This window comes from Rhinopithecus roxellana, chromosome 10 (assembly GCF_007565055.1).
Source record: "Rhinopithecus roxellana isolate Shanxi Qingling chromosome 10, ASM756505v1, whole genome shotgun sequence".
Taxonomy (NCBI): domain Eukaryota; kingdom Metazoa; phylum Chordata; class Mammalia; order Primates; family Cercopithecidae; genus Rhinopithecus; species Rhinopithecus roxellana.
The window spans coordinates 11,811,999-11,835,584 of record NC_044558.1 but is presented as its reverse complement, the minus strand read 5'-3'; the positions used below and the strand labels follow the sequence as shown (position 1 = coordinate 11,835,584).

Sequence of the window (23,586 nt, the reverse complement as noted above, 5' to 3'; positions counted from 1 at the left end):
CGGAGCTTGCAGTGAGCTGAGAGCCGGCCACTGCACTCCAGCCTTGGTGGCAGAGCAAGACTCCGTCTCAAAAAAATAAATAAATAAATAAATAAATAAATAAATAAATGGATGGAATTCCTTTAAGCATTTCCTTTTCAGAGTACTAAGAACAATGCTTTCTCAGTAGATGGTGCTGGAAGGATACTCCAGGATGAAGGGGGATTCTCTTCCTGGTTCCAGTGGCTGCACCATAGGTCAGCAGTATAGATGAGAGGAAATTTGGTGGTGACCTGCCCCAGCCACGCCCTGGCCTGGTGGTCACTTTCCACAGGGATGCCACACTCCAGGCCTCCTACCCCTCTGGTGCCTCGACTCCCTCTGCACATCTGCATATCTGGTCACCAGCTATGTGTTACCTGCTTGCAAAGGGACTGCATACCTGCACTGGCCCAGGCAAACCGCCAAACTTCTCTGCTCTCTGGTGGACTGCAACTCTACATTCTCCAGTAGGGTGTGCACCTCAGTTTTGAGGAAATGACAGTGACCTTCCTTCCAAGTATGTCCTTTCTTGGATAATCTCCTTCAGCTCTAGGAAACTGAATTTTGTCTTATACCTTTTATTTTTTTCTAAGGATTTTTGTTCTTATTGCACAGGCTGGCGTGCAATGGTACGATCTTGGCTCACTGCAACCTCCACCTCTCCAGGTCAAGCGATTCTCCTGCCTCAGCTGGGATTACAGGCGCCTACCACTATGCCCAGCCATTTTTTCTTCATATTTTTTAGAGGTGGGGTTTCAGCATATTGGCCAGACTGGTCTTGAGCTGCTGACCTCAGGAGATCCACCCACCTCAGCCTCCCAAAGTGCTGGGATTACACCCGTGACCCACCGCGCCCAGCCTATAGCTTGATATTCTTTGTATTATCCTTTCCTTGTAAAAAAAAAAAAAAAAAAAAAAGTGTGATTTGTCTTCTGATAGGACCCAGACTGATACACTTGATAAACATCACTTAGGGCTGGGTATGGTGGCTCACGCCTGTAATCCCAGAACATTGGGAGGCTGAGGCGGACAGTTCGCAGACAGATCACACGAGGCCAGAAGTTCAAGACCAGCCTAGTCAACATAGTGAAACCCCATCTCTACTAAAAGTACAAAAATTAGCTGGGCTTGGTGGTCTACACCTGTAGTCTCAGCTACTTGGGAGACTAAGCCAAGAGAATCGCTTGAACCTGGGAGGCGGAGGTTCCAGTGAGCTGATATCACGCCATTGCACTCCATCCTGGGTAACAAGAGCGAAGCTCCGTCTCAAAAAAAAAAAAAAAAAAAAAAGAGGCCGGGCACGGTGGCTCAAGCCTGTAATCCCAGCACTTTGGGAGGCCGAGGCGGGCGGATCACAAGGTCAGGAGATCGAGACCATCCTGGCTAACACGGTGAAACCCCCGTCTCTACTAAAAAATACAAAAAACTAGCCGGGCGAGGTGGCGGGCGCCTGTAGTCCCAGCTACTCGGGAGGCTGAGGCAGGAGAATGGCATGAACCCGGGAGGCGGAGCTTGCAGTGAGCTGAGATCTGGCCAGTGCACTCCAGCTTGGGTGACAGAGCGAGACTCCGTCTCAAAAGAAAAAAAAAAAAAAAAAAAGAAAAAAATATGCATATAACAAGATGTGAAAATGGACAGGCAAGGCTTTTAGGTAGGTAGGGCAGTTTTGAAAACAACTAGTTATCAGTGGGAAACAAAAGAAATAATTTATCAAGTATGAAAAGCAATGCACGAAAGCTTTTTCATTTAATCTACATGATAAACACATACGGCTATTCTCTTATAAGGGTCTCATACAAGTCACAACAGGCACTGAGTAGCCAAATCAGGATTTAAAGCTGACTTTGTGGTCACAGGAAGGACAAAAGTAATAAGCCCATAATTTCATGTACATTCAGAATTTTTATTTTAAAACAAAGAATCAGAGTAACATTAGTAATAGAAAATCCATATGGAAATATTCACAATCTTCTCAGTGAGAAAGGGTACCCTGCCTTACTGCCGACTTACTGTTTGAGGAGCCAGAAGTTGATGTGAAATTGCAAGGTCACCTTTTCAAGCTAAACCCCACTCCATAGCTATGTCTTTTTTTTTTTTTTTTTTTTTTGAGATGGAGTCTTGCACTGTGGCCTGGGCTAGGGTGATCTGCAACCTCTGCGTCCCAGGTTCACGTGATTCTCCTGCCTCAGCCTCCCGAGTAGCTGGGATTACAGGTGCCCGCCACCATGCCCAGTTAATTTTTGCATTTTTAGTAGAGACAGGGTTTCACTATGTTGGCCAGATTGGTCTCGAATCCCTGACCGCCCGCCTCGGCCTCCCAAAGTGCTGGGATTACAGGCGAGAGCCACCGCACCCGGCCTCAGCTATGTGTGTTTATATTCAAAGGCTCCACAGGAACAGTGAGAACTGAGAACCAAAATACTGTCACTGGCAAGGGTTTGGCTAACGGTTCTGAGATGTGTAAGCACCAAGAAGGGAAAGGGAGATTGAGCAACATATGAAAAAGGGGCTGTGGGAACAAACACAGAGAAAATAAGTCAACAATAATGTACTTCCACCCAGAGCAAAGTGACAGTGCACATACATTCATCCTCTCAAGTGTGGCTACACTGCACATTGACTCATACTATCTCAAACGTGGTTTATTGGAAAGATTCAAGTCCCCTCAGGGCACTCGGCATCGGACCACAGTGACATGGTAACAGACATAAGCAAGCGTGCTGTAACCCTAAAGCAACAACACACTTTAGATAATAATCGCTCAGAAAAAAATCCTCTCCCAGAGCTGAGGTTACACATTCCAAGTTTGCTATAAACATTCTTTGGGGAATTCCTTTAAAGGTAAGAGTTAAAATAAAACAGAAAATCAACACCTAAAACCTACTAAAGAACAAAGTGGAGAAATAATGAATCTCTACCAAGAACCAATTATTTTTGGTTTCTCATTTGGATGGCTCCCACAAGATAGGTGGCAGATTACTTCAAAAGTCATGAGACTACTACAAGAAGAAGGAGTTATTTCGTCCAGTGAGGGGAACAGGCTTTCTAGAAATCACTTTCCCTTCCCTCGACTCCATCCAAAATTAGAACCCATCAACCGTCATTAACTACAATGCCCATATTAGTTAATAATCCTAGACTTCAAGTACTACTACATGTAAACTATTATCTTAAAGAAAAAAATTCCAAAGGAAATCAGTAGCTTTATTATATATGACTTTTATGAAAAATTAAACTTCAAGAGTTTCCACCTGAAGGACAAAAATTGTTAAGAAGTAACATACAGCCCTCAGGCACCACATCATTTACCCTCCAATAATGAACTACATTTCTCCCTAAATTCTTCTTATTGCACCTGAACCTCTCCAGCATCAAATCTTTTACTCTATAACCTCTCTTTAAACACCTCCCTCTAATCTCAATTTCCTTCTGTTTTTATTATTTGGTAAAATTATGCTTAAAAAAATAAATATTTCCACCATGGCACATATATACCTATGTAACAAACCTGCACATTCTGCACATGTATCCTGGAACTTAAACCAGAGGATAAAATAAATAAAACTCAAGTTTACTTGCCGTGTAAAGCTGTGTGGAAGTGAGGAAGGTGCTCTTACATAAAGCCCCTCTGCCTTCCACACTCATATATGTATCTGCTTTCTGTTAAGTCTGAGGTTGGGGGAACCGCACCTTACTTTTCCTCTCCTATATCCCCTAATGTGGCAATATTAGAACCCAAGGGAGAAAAAGCTGGCAAAGTTGTCATATGCCAAGTGGCCAATCCCTCCTGAAATGAAGGTAGGTTCACTTGGTCTCTCCTAAGCAGAAGAGAATGTCCAGGAAATAAAATATTTAAAAAGCCATTGAAAATCCAACAAACCCCAGCCTTGGGGTACTCATGGAGTGCGTGGGATGAGAAAGGAACCAAGTAGCAGCATTCAGAAGCAGTCCTGGGTTCATCCTGATGAGGTCTCTCCTGTGTTCAGGGAGAGATGGCTTTCCCATGCTGGGAGGGAGGTGGAAGCGGGCATGACTTAGACATTGGTGGTGGTCTCCTTAGGAGGCTGGATGCTGTTCATCTCCATGACGCCGTCCTTCCCAGATCTATCTGCACCGTGTGCCTGCCCTTCAAAGGCCCGTGTGATATCCTCAAAAGTCCTGCCACGGGTCTCAGGGACTTTGAAGAAGGTAAAGGCCAAGAAGGTAATGAGGAAGCCAGTGAAGATAATAAAAACGTAGGCTCCTAAATAGTGCTGGTGAAAGGACACAAAAAAGGAAGGTTAATATAAAAATCTGGTCATTGACAAACTCAATTTCCTTCACATTCATATTTCCAGTGAGCTTCAAGCTATAACCCTTCCATATTTAATGGAAACTGGTTTCTTCAGCGATTCACTTAAGATCCTATTGCTAACTTACTATAGTTCTCTGTACTTTTCTTTTTGTCATTCCTTTTCATTACAGTTAGATGCTTCCAAATGTCTACTATTTTAGGACTTTTGAGTATTATTTTTAAAATCTGTGTTTCTGGGCCGAGTACGGCGGCTCACGCCTATAATCCTAGCACTTTGGGAGGTCAAGGTAGGAGGATCACCGGAACCCAGCAGTTTGAGACCAGCCTGGGCAACATAACAAGACTCCATCTCTCTTTTTTTTTTTTTTTTTTTGAGACAGAGTCTCGCTCTCTCACCCAGGCTGGAGTGCAGTGGCCAGACCTCAGCTCACTGCAAGCTCCGCCTCCCGGGTTTACGCCATTCTCCTGCCTCAGCCTCCCAAGTAGCTGGGACTACAGGCGCCCGCCACCTCGCCCGGCTAGTTTTTTGTATATTTTAGTAGAGACGGGGTTTCACTGTGTTAGCCAGGATGGTCTCGATCTCCTGACCTCGTGATCCACCCGTCTCGGCCTCCCAAAGTGCTGGGATTACAGGCTTGAGCCACCGCGCCCGGCCTTTGACTCCATCTCTTTTTACAATGTTTTTTTTGTGAAATGGGGTCTCGCTCTGTCACCCAGGCTAGAGAGCAGTAGCGTGATCACAGCTCACAATGAACTCTACCTCCTGGGTTCAAGTGATTCTCTTGCCTCAGTCTCCTGAGTAGCTAGGCCTACAGGTGTGTGCTACAATGCCTGGCTTTTTTTTTTCTTGTTTTGAGACAGAGTTTCTCTTGTTGCCCAGACTGGAGTGCAATGGCATGATCTTGCTCACTGGGATTGCAGTGAGCCATGACACAAGGCCTAATTTTTGTATTTATTGTAGAAACAGGGTTTCACCATGATAGTCAGGCTAGTCCCCAACTCCTGACCTCAAGTTATCCACCCACCTTGGCCTCTCAAAGTGCTGGGATTACAGGCTTGAGCCACTGCGTCCGGCCGCAACTTAAAACTTACGAATTGTTTATTTCTGAAATTTTCCACTTAGTATTTTTAGACTGCAGGTAACTGAAACTGCAGATGAGGAGGGACTACGGTATTATTTATTTGTTTATTTATTGAGGGATGGAGTCTTGCTCCTGTCAAGCAGGCTGGAGTACAGTAGCGTGATCTCGGCTCACTGCAACCTCCACCTCCCAGGTTTAAGTGATTCTCCTTCCTCGGTCTCCCAAATAGCTGGAATTACAGGCATGTGCCACCATGTCCAGCTAATTTTTGAATTTTTAGTAGAGACAGGAGTTTCACCATGTTGGCCAGGCTGATCTTGAACTCCTGACCTCAGGTGATCCGCCTGCCTCAGCCTCTCAAAGTGCTAGGATTACAGGCGTGAGCCACAATGTCAGGCCCAGACTACTCTATTATTAAGGAGTATCTTCAACATGTCAGCTTACATAGGCTGGTTTTAAGATAAGGTGAGTTTACTTACAGCAGCAGAGGGGAAGAGCAATCCGACTAGAAAGTTGGAGGTCCAGTTGGAGCAGCCGGCCACTGCCATCGCAGCTGGGCGGGGGCCCTGGCTGAAGAGTTCGGCCACAATAAACCAGGGAATGGGGCCTGGTCCAATTTCAAAGAAGGCTACAAAGACCAGGATAGCCCCAATACAGACAAAGCTCATGCCATTATAGTTATCCTGTAAGAGGAAGGAACAGAGAAAATACAATTTAAAGACAGTGTAACCTAGGATCTAGGTTCCCAGAGGCAATTAACGGCAAGATTCTCCTGTCCCTGATGCACAATACAAAGAGAGGCTGTGGAATCAACAGGCTTGGATTTATTTTTATTATGTTTAGAGACAGGGTCTTACTGTGTTACCCAGGCTGGAGTGCAGTGGCGCTAAAACACCTCGCTGCATCATCGATCTCCAGGGCTTAAGCAATCCTCCCACCTCAGCCTCTCAAATCGCTTGGACTTGAAGCATGTGCCACCATACCTGGCTAATTAAAAAAATTTTTTTGGCCAGGCACTGTGGCTTACACCAAGGCAGGTGGATTATTTGAGATCAAGAGTTGGAGACCAGCCTGGCTAACATGGTGAAACCCTGTCTCCACTAAAAAGTACAAAAATTAGCTGGGCATGGTGGCGCATGCCTGTAATCCCAGCTTCCTGGGAGGCTGAGGCACAGGAAACGCTTAAGCCCAGGAGGCGGAGGTTGCAGTGAGCTGAGATCATGCCACTGCACTTCAGCCTGTTGACACAGTGAAACCCTGTCACAAAAAACAAAAACAAAAACAAAACAAATTTTTGTTTTTTTATAGTTTCTTGCCATGTTGCCTAGGCTGGTCTTGATCTTCTGGGCTCAAGCAATCCTCTAACCTTGGCCTTCCAAAGTTGCAGATGACAGGCATGAACCATTGCACTCAGCCAGGCTTGGAATTTTTTTTTTTTTTTTTTTTTTTTTTGAGAGGGAGTTTCGCTCTTGTTGCACAGGCCAGAGTGCAATGGTGCCATCTCGATTCACCGCAACCTCTGCCTCCTGGGTTCAAGTGATTCTCCTGCCTCAGCCTCCCGAGTAGCTGGCATTAGAGGCCTGCACCACCACTCCCGGCTAATTTTGTATTTTTTTTTTTTTTTTTTTGAGACGGAGTCTCGCTCTGTCGCCCAGGCTGGAGTGCAGTGGCCGGATCTCAGCTCACTGCAAGCTCTGCCTCCCGGGTTTACGCCATTCTCCTGCCTCAGCCTCCCGAGTAGCTGGGACTACAGGCGCCCACCACCTCGCCCAGCTAGTTTTCTGTATTTTTTAGTAGAGACGGGGTTTCACCATGTTAGTCAGGCTGTTCTTGAACTCCCAACCTCAGGTGATCCACCCACCTCAGCCTCCCAAAGTGCTGGGATTATAGGCGTGAGCCACCGCGCCCGGCCGAGGCTTGGATTTTTGAATCCCATCTATGTGATCTCATGTAAGTCACTTTGTATTGAGACCATGTCATCATCTATTAAGTGTGATTATCTTGATATTATTTTAAGAATTAAATTAGATAATTCATTTTATAAGCTATAAGAATGTTCTATAAATGTAAGGATTCTAACAGTTTACCTCCAGTTCTCTGAAGACCCACGTTTCTTAAAAACTCTGGGCATCCTGCTTCTCCCCTTTGACTTTGTTGACAAACTGCAACCTTAACAACCCACCCCTTGTGTCACAGAAGTCAACTGTAACCTCTCCTCCTTTCCCCCTCCCTCGCTTTTCTTCACTCAAAGAGCACTCACCTTTAATAACAAAGAAACAGTCATGAGTGTGGAACAAACAGCCATCCCTCCAAGGCCTATCATATGCAGAGTCCTTCTTCCTGCCCTTTCCACCAGAAATAGCTGGAAGAAGAATGTGACATGAAACTTCAGTTTTCCTTTCCATGAATGAAAAGTGTCTGAGCTACTTGAAATCTGCCATACCAACAGCAGGACACTTGTTATGGATACACCTCCTGTGATTTACGATTTTATATACATACATATTGTGTTCCATTCACAGGTCCTGGCTCAAAATCCCCCTAGCCCTTGGTAGAGTCTTTTGTCATAATGTTGGGATGCTGCAGGCCTTAGAAAATACAATTCTTCTCTGACTTTCTCCTGCCCTCCCACTTGGCAGGACACTAGTCTGACTGAGTCATAAAACCCTCATTTCAGAGGGGGTCCTGCCCTACCCCCTAGAGGAAGAAACGCTACAGAGAGGCCAAAATAATCCAAACAGACAGGCCTGGCTGGGTTCAGATCATTCCCTTTTTGTCCAATCACATTTCAGAACAGTTGTCCATGCTTCAATCACGGAGAATCAATTAAGTCTGCATAAAAGGCCCAAAAGGCAGGGTGTGGGGAGCTTGCAGATATCTGAACCCGTGGAAGCTGACAGGAAGGTCAGCAACAAATCATCTATGCGCTAGGAGTGCACCCCAACTCCACGGAGATAGAGGCTCCCACGCTCAGGGTCCCTCCAGACCTCGCCCTGTGAATCAATTTGGTTGTTTATTTCTGTGCTTTAAAATATCCTTTAAAATCAAACTAGGAAACATTTTCCCTGAGTTCTGTGAGCCACTGCAGGCAATTAATCCAACCCAAAGAGGGCATGGTGGGAATCCCGATCTATAGCTGGTGGGTCAGAAGCACAGGTAAACAACCTGGAGCCTGTGATGGCCATCAGGAGTGGGGGGCAGTCTTGGGAACTGTGCCACCAACCTGTGAGATCTGATGCTATCTCCAGGTAAATCGTGTCAGAATTAAATCGCAGGACACATAGATGGTGTCCACTGCAGAACTGATTGCCTACCTAATGGGGAAAAATCCTCACACATTCTGGGGGTCACAGACATCTTCTGTTGATTATTGTTTCTTTAGTTTAAAAACAGTGGAATCACAGAGTTGAGAGTTTTTCCAAACACCTCTCCTCCAATTCCAAGTTTAAAGCGTACTGTATAGTTAGTCCCTTCCTCCTTTCCCATCCATCCACGTTTGCTTGAAGAGTGAAGACTACATCCAACATTAAATGTATCTTTTTCCCAAAGGAAAATTAAGCAACAGAAAGGTAACTAAATGATAGTAGGGTCATGCAATCCATCTTTGAACATCTGTAGCAAGGATTCTTTTCCCCCCCGCAAAATTATCAAACCATCCAACTTACAGAAACTACAGTGAAGATCGTATTAACCACACCCGCGCCGATGGTGGCGTAGATGGGCTCTTGAACACCTGCATCCTTGAAGATTCCTGTTGAGTAGTAGAACACCTAGTAGAAAAGAAAACGTGCAACTCTGATACAATTCTGCATACCAGTTACACAGAACCCTCAAAAATAAAACTTAAAAGTCCCAGGGTGTAAGACGTCCTTTTTCTAGGGTTTTTGTTCAATACTCATATCCCTTCTGCAAATGAATTATCTTCTGTATCTTATCTCTTTTTTCTGAGAGGGAGTCTCGAACTGTCACCCAGACAGGAGTGCAGTGGCATGATCTCGGCTCACTGTTACTTCCACCTCCCAGATGAAAGCGATTCTCCTGCCTCAGCCTTCTGAGTAGCTGGACTACAGGTGTCTGCAACCACTCCCAGATAATTTTTATAGTTTAAGTAGAGATGGGTTTTCACCATGTTGGCCAGGCTGGTCTCAAACTCCTGTCCTCAAGCGAACTGCTGGCCTTGGCCTCCCAAAGTGCTGGGATTACAGGCAAGAGCCACCGCACCTGGCCTTCCTTTCTCCTTCTAAATGTTCTTAATTCTAGCTACTCATTTCCATTGTTTCTTCTAAAAATGCTTATTCCCACTGTTCCATTTGGTCTTGCTTATGTCCACTTCACTAACTTACATGAAGGTGTAAGTCCTACTGACCGGTTTCTTTTTAATAAGTTGAGACAGCAACTCACTGTTACCCACAGGCTGGTCCCAAACTCTTGGTCTTAAGTGATCTTCCTGCCTCTTAGCCTCCCAAGTTGCTGGAATTACAGGCATGTGCCATCAGGCCCAGCTAAATGCTTTTTTAATTGGCTCTTCCTCAAACCCTCAAAACATTAATAGGCACATAGATGTCTCAATTTGATAGTGAACTAGTTGAATAACCTTATCCTGCTCATTGAATAAGCAAGGATTGGGCTTTATTTCCTAGGCCTAGGCCCTTTTGAAGTGTTTTATGAAATATCAGCTACTATTGTAATTTTATATATATATATATATATATATTTGAGACGGAGTCTCGCTGTGTCGCCCAGGCTGGAGTGCAGTGGCCGGATCTCAGCTCACTGCAAGCTCCGCATCCCGGGTTTATGCCATTCTCCTGCCTCAGCCTCCCGAGTAGCTGGGACTATAGTCACCCGCCATGGCGCACAGCTAGTTTTTTGTATTTTTTTTTTAGTAGAGACGGGGTTTCACCATGTTAGCCAGGATAGTCTCGATCTCCTGACCTCGTGATCCGCCCGTCTCGGCCTCCCAAAGTGCTGGGATTACAGGTTTGAGCCACCGCGCCCGGCCGTAATTTAATATATATTAAATAATTATGTTGTTTGCTAGGCACTGTGCTAAAATGTAAGGTTGCTACAACTACCATAGTTAAGAGATATTAAAATATTGGACTCAGACCTCAAGTTACCAAGGGAACATTATCTAGGTTACCCAGGTTCGCTTCAGTTTATTTCACCCAGAGCATTTGCCTCCATAGCAATATTTATTAGTCTTTTTGATGAATATGGACCTCTGCATTGGGATTTACCTTCTCAAGAAGCAACTCTTTAAATCCCTAGTACATAAGATATAAACTATATTTATATTTTCTAAAATAAGATTATGACTGTTTTTTGAAACTGAGATTTGTAGAGTCATTATTGAAAACCCTGCTGCTCTAGAGCTAATTAAGGCTGTTAAAAAACTCAACATATTATATGATGACATCAAGCTTGTGGGGAAAGATATTAGGCTAGCACAAAAGTAATTACTTGAGCAGCTTAAACAAGCAATAAATAGGTATGCCAATTCTCTTCCTTAACATAATGTCTACACGTCAAAAACCTAATGTACATGTACACATCTCAATAAAACTTCTTATAGTAAAATGACTTTGCGATCTAGTGTCACCAAGCAAGATAAGCTAACCCCTATGTCATCTCACCTAAATAGTTTACTCTGCTAGGTAAACATGATACAATGCAACCTGTTACCCATTTGCCCATAAGGGAAATTAGAAATCATCGTTTGCGCAAAAGTAGGTTGGAAAAGCGATTTCCAAGCCCGCTGTGCATCCGATTTTTTTTTTACAGACAATTTTCAGGCCTCTTACACAGATATTCTCAAATTCAGCTGACTCAGGAATCCCAACCCCCATAAGTCTGGTGCAGCCAGCTTTTGGGTGAGATTATACCTGGAGCAAAATCTACTCATTGACTAATTTGGGAGCCAGCTTCGTCCAACAATAATTAACGTACATGCTGGGCATGGTGGCTCACATCTGTAAGGCCAGCACTTTAGGAGGCCGAGGTGGGCGGATCACCTGAGGTCAGGAGTTTGAGACCAGCCTGGCCAACATGGTGATATCCCGTCTCTACTAAAAATACAAAAAAATTAGCTAGGTGTGGTGGTGCGCGCCTGTAATCCCAACTACTAGGGAGACTGAGGCAGGAGAATCACTTGAACCCGGGAGGCGGAGCTTGCAGTGAGCCGAGACTGTGCCACTGTACTACAGCCTGGGTGACAGAGTGAGACTCAAAAAAAAAGAAAGAGAATGCACACACTGTACTCCGAAGTGGCAGGAGTCTGTCCCTCAGAGTGCTCATTAATCATTTGTAATTTCCCACTGGTGATCTTTTCCTGATCCTGTTTTGCAGGGCCAGAACTGTGGTGAGGCAGCTAGGGAGTTGCCTCAGGTGCATTCTTTTATGCATTCTTTTTTTAAACAGGCACAGAACTAACGCAAGGTACATTCTTTAAAGAGGTGCTCATTCTCAGCGCTACACTTCCACATAGCTGCCTCACCTGCCGAGTCTCAGCTCTGCTGCTCTGGAAGGTCTCGGGAGCACATTTTTCTCCAGCAATACGTGTGGCCTACATTATCATTTCCAAATGAGGAATTTGAAATTGGGATTCAACAAAATCACCCATCACCTAGGAGGCTTTTTCTAACTACTGTGTATTTCCTCCCAAGTTTTTTTTTTTTTAAAGACAGGGTCATACTATATTGCCCAGGCTTGACTCCTGAGCCTAAGTGATATTCCCACCTCAGCCTCCGGAGTAGTAGCTGGGATTACAGGCATGAGCAGCCACCACACCTGGCTCCTCATAGATTCTGACAAAACAGCCTCTAACCCCTCCCAAGAAGCACTGCCACTTCAAATACAAATATCCTGGTGTGCTAGCTAAGAAAAAAGTTCAAGAACCAACTTACTATTTTGAGCATCAAAAAGCTCTATTACATGCAAAATGTTTTGTTACAAAATAACTTAATCCCATTGATCAAAGACTATCTGAAAACCCTTAGGGGATGAATCAGTATTTTAAAAGATGGGACAAGGGTGCTCTTAATATCCATATTGACTAGAAGGCACAGGAATACTCTCTTCCTACAATCCAATCAAATGCAGGAAGCCGATATTTGCATGGAATACAAGGGCTATCTGCCAAATGCTAGCTTCCGTTTTGCTGCCCTCTTTAAACTATCATGCTCACTATTCTTGTTGTAAAAACATAGACTGGTAAAGTCAGTTCACTCTGAAGTTGCCAGTGTCCTTCCAGGGTCTTTTTTTCCCTATTTCAGAGACAGAGTCTCACTCTGTCTCCCAGGCTGGAATGCAGTGACATAATTATAGCTCACTGCAGCCTGAAACTCCTGAGCTCAAGTGATCCTCTTACCTCAGTCTCCTGAGTAGCTGGGACTACAGGCACACCGCCCGGCATTTTAAGTGAAATACTGTAAGACATGTTTGACCCTAAAGTATCATACTCACAGCATTGATGCCAGAGAGCTGCTGAGAGAGCTGGAGCACAATGGAAATGATGATGGGCTGTCGGTAGCTGGACACTCTAAAGAGCTCCAGCACGGTGACTTGCTTTTCTTGTGACATTCTTGCACTCTCATCTTTCATCTCCTGGATGTCTTGGGATACATCCTGGGTGCCCCACAACCGCTGGAGGACTGGTGAAAAGAAGAAAGAGGAAAGGATAAAGATCATGTGCTGCCCCAAATTCATTCTTCCTGTAAAGCAGCCAGGAAAGGGCTGCATGAGATGAGGTGATCGATAGCATCCCTTCCTTTTTTTTTTTTCTTTGAGACGGAGTTTCACTCTTGTTGCCCAGGCTGGAGTGCAATGGCATGATCTTGGCTCAAGCAACCTCCGCCTCCTGGGTTCACACAATTCTCCTGCCTCAGTCTACCGAGTAGATTACAGGCATGCACCACCATTCCCGGCTAATTTTGTATTTTTAGAAGAGAGACGGGGTTTCACCATGTTGTTCAGGCAGGTCTTGAATTCCTGACCTCAGGGTGACCCGCCTTGGCCACCTGGATTACAGTGCTGGATTACAGGCATGACCCATCATGCCCAGCCTCATAGCATCCATTCCTAAACCGGCCTTTTCCCCTCATTCTTTAGGGGCTGAAAATTTTCCTCAGGAGTAATCAAAACCTCCTCACTTGGATTCTGAGGGGCAGGGAAAGAGTATAACAGAAAATAGGTCCAGTACCCTCATCCCTCAAACAAACCACAACCATATAATTCACATTATATTCACATGAAGGTGTGAAGGATACTCACTCTGCTTAGCCTTCTCGTCTTCTTTTCTGTTAATGAGCAAAAATCTGGGACTTTCAGGGCAAAATGGAAGGGTTGCACTTTGTAGGATAGCAGGAAGGATGGTGAAGCCCAATAGCAATGGCCAGAGCGCTTCAGACCCAAGGATGAATTCCAGACCAAAGATCTAGAAACCACACAAAGATAATGCTATAAACCCCATACCTCATAGGCCACAAGTTCATTAAAAAACGAAAAGTTCAGAAAATCATACATTCTTTTACCATGGGAAAAAAAAAAAATCAACAAATTGTGTTTCTTTTCCTTTCTCTACTCAGCCTGCTTCTTGAGCTACTATCTATGAGTTATAGTAACAATATCTAAAACTTCCACATATAATTGAACATGTGCCAGATATCCTTCAGTGCTTTATCTATGTTAACTTTTTTAATGACCCATGAAACTAACACTCATCAGGTATGAGAAGTTCTAGAGTACCTGGGCCACCAGAATTCCAACCACGATGCCCAGCTGGTTGAGAGTGCCAAAGGCACCCCGTAGGGCAGTAGGCGAGATCTCTCCAATGTACATGGGCACAAACCCTGTGCAGAGTCCGCAGAAGAGGCCAATAACCAAGCGGCCCAGGATCAGCATTTCAACTGACTTCGCTACTTTACACAGTCCCATAAAGCAGCCACCAGTGACAGCCAACAGGTTGACAATCAGCATTGAATTACGCCTGTAAGGTTAATCAAAGACAAAATGGAATTAGCAAAGTGAGAGGCTCCTAACCTCTCTTCTATCCTCATTATTCTGCTCTTCTCCAGGCTCCTATCATCTCCTTTTTTCTATCTAACTTTTTTTTTTTTTTTTTTTTTTTTTTTTTTTTTTTTTGAGACGGAGTCTCGCTCTGTTGCCCAGGCTGGAGTGCAGTGGCCGGCTCTCAGCTCACTGCAAGCTCCGCCTCCCAGGTTCACGCCATTCTCCTGTCTCAGCCTCCCGAGTAGCTGGGACTACAGGCGCCCGCCTCGTCACCCGGCTAGTTTTTTGTATTTTTTAGTAGAGACGGGGTTTCACCGTATTAGCCAGGATGGTCTCGATCTCCTGACCTCGTGATCCGCCCGTCTCGGCCTCCCAAAGTGCTGGGATTACAGGCTTGAGCCACCGCGCCCGGCCTTAACTTTTCTTTTTCACTTTTTACTATCAGAACATTTCTAGTTGGGAACCAGGCATGACGGTGCCCGCCTACAGTCCCCGGCACTCAAGGAGCTGAGGTGGGAGGTTGAGGCTGTAGTGAGCTATGATTGAGCCATTACACTCCAGCCTGGGTGACAGAGCAAGACCCTCTTTCTTGGGGTGTAAAAAAAAGAACAGAATCAAGTAATATAGGTTGCCTTATCCATTTTTAAATGTGAATTCCAATTGTATTTCTAGAATATCCAATTAGCAATTTTTTTTTTTTTTTTTTTGAGATGGAGTGTTGGTCTGTCACCCAGGCTGGAGTGCAGTGGCGGGATCTTGGCTCACTGCAACCTCCGCCTCCCAGGCTCAAGAGATTCTCCTGCCTCAGCCTCCCAAGCAGCTGGGATTACAGGCGCATGCCACCACGCCCGGTTAATTTCTTGTATTTTTAGTAGAGACAGGGGTTTCACCGTGTTAGCCAGGATGGTCTTGACCTCCTGACCTTGTGATCTGCCCGTCTCAGCCTCCCAAAGTGCTGGGATTACAGGGGTGAGCCACTGTGCTGGCTTTTTTTTTTTTTTTTTGAGATGGAGTTTCGCTCTTTCACCCAGGCTGATGTGAAGTGGCCAGATCTCAGCTTACTGCAACCTCTGCACCACCCCCGAGGTTCAAGCGATTTTTCTGCCTCAGCCTCTGGAGTAGCTGACATGATAAGTGCCTGTCACTACGCCTGGCTAATTTTTGTATTTTTAGTAAAGATGGGGTTTTGCCATGTTAGCCAGGCCGGTCTCGAACTCCTGACCTCAGCTGATCCACTTGCCTCGGCTTCCCAAAGTGCTAAGACTAGAGGCGTGAGCCACTGCACCCGGCCTAATTGCCTAAATGACTAATGAAGGAACTAACAGTCTCTCTCTCTCAGGACCATGTAAGCTACGGGATCTACCCACTGCATCCTGGCCCAATTTCAGTCTTCGTTTATTAAATACAGTTCTGCTATCTCTAACCCCCGCGTAGGGCAAGAAAGAACACTCTTAACTCTGAACCCAACATATAACTTCTTCGTAACTAACCCCTAAGGGATAATACAGGAAGTCTATCACTATGGGTGAAAGAGTGGGAGGAAGAACAGCACCGCCCAGGGTTCAGGAACTAACAGTTCCTTTATTAGTCATAACTGAAAATATATTCTACCTTCTAAAACATATTGTTAAGCTCCTATAGAATAAGAAGACTCTTTTTACCGTTATCCACATTTGCCATAGACTAAGAATTACAAAAATAATTCCTACCTATCCTGTGTAAAATAATAAAAACATTTATATGAAACCCCAATTTTTTAAATAAAAGTAAACAACTTCAGACCTTGTAAATTATGTTTCTGGAAACCCCATAGTTGAGCTTACTAGGGAATAATTCTGAACTAGCCCTAGCTGGACTGCAAAGGCCAATCACTCACACAGTTCATATCTTGCACAGCTGGGCGGGAGCTAGGGAGGGTAGTAGAGCTCCACGCAAGGGCAGTCATATTCGGGGCCAGCTGGACTAGGTTTCCCTTGATTAGAATTCAAGGTGTTCTTATTCAAAGGCATCATCATCTTCCTGCCCTAACTCTCCACACTTGTCCTCAGTGCAGCTGTAGAGCCCACTTCCTTGCCCAGTTTCTAGTCAATACCTGCCAAAGCGGTTGACAAAGAGTCCGACGGAAAATGAGCCGATCATACCCCCGACGGAGAATATGGCCACAGACAAGGACCAGAGAGACGTGAGCAGCACCTCAGAGGGAGGGATATTTGCCTTCTCCGTCAAACTTTTATTGATAAATTCCTTTATGATCTGCAAAATAAAAGCGTTGGTGGTAGAACAGACTGTTACAGTTGGATGAGAAAAAAAGACAAATATTAAGGATCATGTCCTTCCTAGAGAATCAAGGGAATAAATAGACGAGAATGGAAGAAGCAGATAACATATTGGAATTAATGTTAACTCTCCCTGGAATAGTAATTTTTAAATTTGTCCTGAAAATCCCAGTAGGTGGCAGCACCGATGTTCAGTCTACCCCAGCCCTATTTCTAAGGGAACCCAGCTTCTTCGTAACTAACCCCTACTGGATAATACAGGACGTCTATCACTATGGGTGAAAGAGTGGAAGGAAGAACAGCACCGCCCAGGGTTCAGGGAGTAAATGAGCTTTCTGCTTTGATTAAATGATCCCACTAATTTTCCCCACCAATATTGTCTCCATCTTCAGTCTTGGACAGGATAGATACAAAGTTTGTCTTAAAATCCCCTAGTTTGGGGAGGGACCCTCACTAACTGTGTTGCCCAGGATGGTGTTGAACTCCTGGGCTCAAGTGATCTTTAGGCCTCAGCCTCCGGAGTAGCTGGGATTCCAGGCAGGTGCCACCGTGCCTGGCCTTAAATTCTGATTTCTTGAAACTCTACTTAAAGGAGTAACTTCCCTATTCCAGATTCTAATTCTTGTGGCCTGGCACTCACCTTCTCAGGAGCATTGATGACCCCAGTGTTGTAGCCAAACTGGAAAGAGCCGATTGTAGCAACTGTGATGGCAAAGATCAGAGCTGGGGTGACCTGGAGGGAGGGAAGACAGGGAGGAGACAGGGGTCCTTAAAACTTGTGATTGGTGACTGTTTCTTATTAATTATGGAGCCGTATTAGGAGAATTTGACCTATGAGTGGTATGAAAAGGACAAACATCACATGAGATTTAGGTAATTAATGGGGAAGACAAAGGAATAGATTATACTAAAGAACTTATCTGGAGATAAGAATGTGAAGTTAACTTGGTGAAAGTGGAAAGAAAATTGCGGAAGGAAGAAGATAAGAGAAACTGGGTTGGTCAGTTTGGAAATATTTAAAAACTTGCATCAGGTGAAAGTAGGCACAGAATTCAATTCAAGAACTGGGGGGGCAGAGGACAACACAGCCCTGGGTAGGATCACTAAGAATCATTTTGGAAACAAACACAGTGCAGTCTGATCTGTACCCAGACTTCACAGAAGCCCAGTGGTGGTGGTGGGGGAGGGCGTGGTAGTTTGTGTCTTCACTGCTGGGCAGCTCTTTGAGTCTCTATCTCTCAGGGCCATGTAAGCTACGGGATCTACCCACTGCATCCTGGCCCTATTTCAGGCTTCATTTATTAAATACAGTTCTGCTATCTCTAACCCCCGCGTAGGGCAAGAAAGAACACTCTAAACTCTGAACCCAACATATAAGAGACATTTCCTAGTGGGGAGAACCAGTCATCTTCACCTTGCCTGGAATAATTCAGCTGGGGAAGACATTTTACATTTCCACCTCCTGGCAGCTCAACTTTTATGCCTGAGGCCATCTTCTATGCCATTCCTCCCCACCCCACCCCACCAAAAATCCCTTCAATCTTTCACATCTTAAACTCATTTCCTTTCAGGTCGGACAGATTAGGCAGCAGGCTAGGAGCTTCAGCAGAAGTGACCTTGCCTGCAGCCTCCCAGACGTCTCAGTCACAGCTAAGCGTCGGTACCCCGGAGGGCCCTGCCAGTACGATGCTCTCTGTTAAATCTTTTTCCTTTTAGTAAAAATCTCTTCTGCCTCCTCTCATCATTTGCTATCTTTGAGAGCCTTTTCTTTAGTCTCAATTTTCCATCCCTCTTATTTTCCTACATTTTCTTTCTTCCTGCTTTGTAGAGATGGGATCTCACTATATTGCCCAAGACTAGTCTCAAACTCCAGGCCTCCTGCCTTGGTTTCCCAAATGCTGGGGTTAAAGGCGTGACCCGCCACACCCGGCCCCTTATTTTTAGTTAAATTTATCTTGGTAAAAAATGCCTTTCTTGCTGGGCGCGGTGCCTCACGCCTGTAATCCCAACACCTTGGGAAGCCGAGGTTGGCGGATCACCTGAGGTCAGGAGTCTGACCAACATGGAGAAACCCCGTCTCTACTAAAAATACAAATTAGCCGGGTGTGGTGGTTCATGCCTGTAATCCCATCTACTCAGGAGGCTGAGGCAGGAGAACCGCTTGAACCCGGGAGGCGGAGGTTGTGGTGAGCTGAGGTCTCTCCATTACACTCCAGCCTGGGCAACAAAAGCAAAACTCAATCAGAAAAAAAAAAAAAAAAAAAAAAAAAAAAAAAGCCTTTCTCCCTGCAAATATTGCACTACAGCACTCAATAATATTTTAGTATGTCCTGCACTCACAATTTTAACCCTAATAGGAAGGACAACTGTAACTCTTTCACGAGCCCCAACAGATGGCTGGACCCTGGCCTGTGTGCCCAAACACAGACCTTTTCAAGGTCTAATGCTTCCAGAGAAGTCTTCACACTGGCTCTGAGACCCACACTTTTAATCTATACAACCAGGCAGCCCGATCCTCTAAACGCTCAACCATCTCGTCCTCAGTGGTATATGGTTACCTAAAATAAACCTGAGAAGTAAACACAACTTCTCCGGGTGACTTTCCTATGATAAGAAGGTGAACAGAACTGACATTCAAAGAGAACTGATGAAGCGGCAGCAGTGCAGGCTAGATAAGAAATGAAAAGACCTTAAGATGGCTTGGTGATTTAGGAGAAAACAGAACAAGGCAATTAACATTATTAACATTTGCCTTTCTGAGTGTACCCCAAACAAGCAAAAATAACCAGCAATTATATCATTCTTACCTTCTGTGTCCCCATGGCCCGAATCGAATTCAAGTCTTCAAGAAAGATCTAGGGGTGTGATTCCAGAAACAGCTTTTTCAGCCAACAAAACCTTCAAAATGTCCTTCTCAGCAGCAAGTCTTCTCCAGGTGCTCAGGAAGGCTCCAGAGTCTCACCATTACAGCATCTCTGGGTCTGGCTAGGATCATGACTATTTATAATCTCCGCAAAGGGTGGAGCCTGAAAGGGCGACAAGCCCCCCAGTCTCACCCCACCCCACCCCCCTGAAATAATCTTGTGATCTCTCGGAATTCTGTGTTATCAGAACTTCAGAACTATCCCCACCCCTGCCATGCCGACAATAACGCCCTCCCTCCCCCCTCTCTTCAAACCACATCCTGCCACTCTCTCCACCCTGGGTTTTTTTTCTTTTCTTTTTTTTTTTTTCAAAAGCTCATCCTTACTCCTTCCCTCTTCTAATAGCAGTTACAGCCTCTTAGTTTCACAGACAAAATGCTACCAGAAAAGCCTGGAGGGAGGGCAAATACACTATTTTTTGCTCTTGAATCTGCTTGGGATTAAAACAATCTACAGAGAGATGAGAATAAATCTATCCATATAAAACAAAGTGGGTGCTACTATCAGAGATTTAAGGTTGTTAGAAAGAGTGTAAGCAGTAAGGATTCCTGATTCTATGAATTTATCAGTCGTTTTTTGTTTATAGGGTGGGTCTACAGTCTTTTTTTTTTTTTTCTTTATTTTGAGAGGGAGTCTGCAATCTTAAAAGGGAGGGAAAGACAGCCTGAGAGAAGAAAATCAGGGAAAGAATTTTGCCAGTGTTCTCTGATTAGCATAATCTCACCTGGAGGGAAGAAAACCTGAATTTCTAGGAGCCAGAACAACTATCAGGGCAGCAAGAAGAGGTTCAACTGTTTATGGAATACAATCCATATTCTTTTTTTTTTTTTTTTTTTTTTTGATATGTTGCCTCACACTGTCACCCAGGCTGGAGTGCAGTGGTGCGATCTGGGCCCACTGCAACCTCCGCCTCCCGGGTTCAAGCAATTCTCCTGCCTCAGCCTACCGAGTAGCTGGGACTATACGCACCCGCCACCACGCCCAGCTAATTTTTGTATTTTTAGTAGAGGCGGGATTTCACCATATTGGCCAGGCTGGTCTCAAACTCCTGACCTTGTGATCTGCCCACCTCGGCCTCCCAGAGTTCTGGGATTACAAGTGTGAGCCACCACGCCCAACCCCATATTCTTTAATAAAGTATTTGCCATATCACCCATTCTGAATTCTGCATCACTTTCTGCTAGTCTCAAGCTTATAGCATCTAGAAATGCAATAAATATCGAGTTCAATTAAGCAGATATTTGCTGAGTACATGCTATGTATCAGGTACTCTCCAAGAAGCTGGTGATTCTTCAGTGAATAATAGGACAAAAGGCCAGGCGCGGTGGCTCATGCCTGTAATCCCAGCACTCTGGGAGGCTGAGGCGGGCGGATCACGAGGTCAGAAGATCAGACCATCCTGGCTAACACAGTGAAACCCCGTCTCTACTAAAAATACAAAAAAAAATTAGCCGAGCGTGGTAGTGGGCGCCTGTGGTCCCAGCTACTCGGGAGGCTGAGGCAGGAGAATGGTGTGAACCCGGGAGGCGGAGCTTGCAGTGAGCTGAGATCGCGCCACTGCGCTCCAGCCTGGGCAACAGAGAGAGACTCCATCTCAAAAAAAAAAAAATAATAATAATAATAGTAATAATGATAATAGGACAAAAGAGTTCTGACCCACAAGGCATTTATAGTGTTTCCCTTCTAACCTTTTTGTATTTAATAAGAAGGGATTAGGGCAAGCAATTCTCACATAACTGGAAAAGATAATGAATACCCTAGTAGTTATGGACTGTGAGTTTCTTGAAAGAAAAGTGTGAGATAAGTATCTGATTACTAAGCTATACAAGAAAACTGAACAAGCTAAGTAGGAGAAGAAAATAGGAATGAGAATTGAGGGAGGGATAATGGGGAGAGAGAAGAGTGGCTCCAGCCAGGGTGAGAGCAAACAAAGCAGAACAATTTAGTTTGTGTGTAAACAGCTGGGTAAGTGGGAGATAGTATCTAGGCTTTTTTGGAGGAGGAATATCAACTATCAAATTCCTAATGTCCATTTATTTGTAGCTAACAACCCTTTCAGTACTGGAGGTGGCAGGGTGGGTGAAGGAAGCTTGGGAAAGAGATAAACTTTTTCCCAGTGGTGAACTGGAGAAAGTGCATCTTCCTTTAGGGTTTTGGTTGAGGGCCTAGAATTCAAATTGATACTGCTGTACCCGAGAAAACTGGATTACTCTTGCTTCCTTTGCTTTAATGAGGATATTGTTAAAATCTGATTTGATGACAACTCCCCTCCCCCATCTAACCCTTGCATTCCAGGAAATGCTGAGCCAGAGGCCCCTTTAGTCACCACAGCAACTGAATTTGGCATCTAAAGGAAAAAGGATATCCCAAAGAACAGTGCTGTGCAACAGAAATATAATGTGAGCTTGTCACATTATGGTTTCTAGTAGCCACATTAAAGATTTTAAAAGAAACGAGAAATTTTTTTCATAATTATTTTATTTAACCCAATATATCCAAAACATTGTCATTTCAGCATGCATTCAATATAAAAATTATTAATAGCTTACTTTTTTGTACTCTTTGAAACATATTGTATATTTTAAAGTTACAAATTAAAGCAATATGTAGCCCTACCAAAACAACAACGTTGTGTTTATCAGGAAAATATTTTAAATTGCTTATCAAGCATTGCCTGGACAACACAGTGAGACCCCTTCTCTACCCAAAAAAAAAAAAAATTAGCTGGGTGTGGTAATGGCAGGCGCCTATAGACCCAGCTACTTGGGAGGCTGAGGTGGGAGGATCACTTGAGCACAGGAGGTAGAAGCTGCAGTGAGCTACGCAGCCCGGGCAACGGAGTATGACTCTGTCTCAAAAAAAAAAAAAGTGTGTTGAGCGTATTGAGACAAGTATTCCTTGAGCAAACGGGACCTAGGAGGAAGCTGATGCTCAAAAACCAGTTCTGGAGTGGGCTGGCCCCCAAAGCAACATAGATGTCCAAGCTTAGATAGTCCTTCACCCTGGTCACTAGAGAAGAGTTGTGATGTAAATCTCAATCCTAGAATCTACATCTGCATAATGTAAATCTCAATCCTAGTTTCATGCAACTTTGTGGGATGGGTGCTTGCTAATATGATAACCAAGTGGAAAACAAACATAAAATCTAAAGTCAAGGAATACAAGGCTTTAAACGCATTGAGGTAAAGACAGGGAAAACTGTCTCTTTCATAAAACAATATAAGAGGCATTTCAAGACACACTAAAAAGCTAGTAACTGGGCCAGGCGCAGTGGCTCACACCTGTACTCCCAGCACTTTGGGAGGCCGAGGCAGGCGGATCTCCTGAGGTCAGGAGTTCAAGACCAGCCTGGCCAACATGGTGAAACACTGTCTCTACTAAAAATACTAAAAAATTAGCTGGGAGTGGTGGTGCGTGCCTGTAATCTAAGCTACTCAGGAGGCTGAAGCAGAAGAATCACTTGAACCTGGGAGGCGGAGGTTGCAGTGATCCGAGATTCTGCCACTACACTCCACCCTGGGCAACAAGAGCGAAAACTCTGTCTAAAAAAAAAACAAAAACAGAAACAAAAAAGCTAGTAACTGCTCTAAAACTTTCCTTGTATCCGTAATATTCCTCATAAAGAACAACTTTTGTTAAAGCATGTTACTTTTTAATCTTCCTTTATTAGGTTAGTTCACTTGAATTTGAAAACACTGTAGAAAATAAGTCCTCAAGATTAAGAAAGAAAACATTTGAGAAATGTTGATTTTCCTGTCTAAACTGGGTTTAAATCATCCTTCCATCACTCCCATCGATCCTGAAGGGCCTACTCCCAGCTCTCAGGCCTGTCCCACTTTCAGGAAGGTCTTCCTTCCTCCTCCCTCTCCCTTCTTCAAAAATGAATCCATTCCACATCAGTGCTACATGAATTATCCTAAATCAAAATTTAAATTGCATCAATTTCCTACTCAAATATCTTCAATGATTATTGAATAAAG

At 44.4% G+C, this 23,586-nt stretch overlaps 1 protein-coding gene across 1 annotated transcript; it reads right to left on the bottom strand.

Annotated features, from left to right (window-relative positions):
- Positions 1-1,903: 1,903 nt before the first annotated feature.
- Positions 1,904-19,777, bottom strand: LOC104672857 (solute carrier family 2, facilitated glucose transporter member 3). Its single transcript, XM_010376734.2, has 10 exons — positions 19,490-19,777; positions 17,323-17,415; positions 16,499-16,659; positions 14,143-14,383; positions 13,669-13,831; positions 12,862-13,049; positions 9,063-9,167; positions 7,658-7,759; positions 5,877-6,080; positions 1,904-4,274 (listed from the first exon to the last, which is right to left on the bottom strand). The coding sequence occupies exons 1-10, from the start codon at positions 19,502-19,504 to the stop codon at positions 4,056-4,058; spliced, it is 1,491 nt and encodes a 496-aa protein (XP_010375036.1). The 5' UTR covers positions 19,505-19,777; the 3' UTR covers positions 1,904-4,055.
- Positions 19,778-23,586: the final 3,809 nt, after the last annotated feature.

What these genes read in the sequence shown, in the direction of transcription:
- LOC104672857 (XM_010376734.2), bottom strand. An exon ending in TTGGAATTCTGGTGGCCCAG is followed by an intron (nt 13,832 to 14,142) that starts GTACTCTAGAAC and finishes TGTGGTTTCTAG; the next exon opens with ATCTTTGGTCTGGAATTCAT. An exon ending in AGCTCTCTGGCATCAATGCT is followed by an intron (nt 9,168 to 12,861) that starts GTGAGTATGATA and finishes CTTTTCTACTAG; the next exon opens with GTGTTCTACTACTCAACAGG.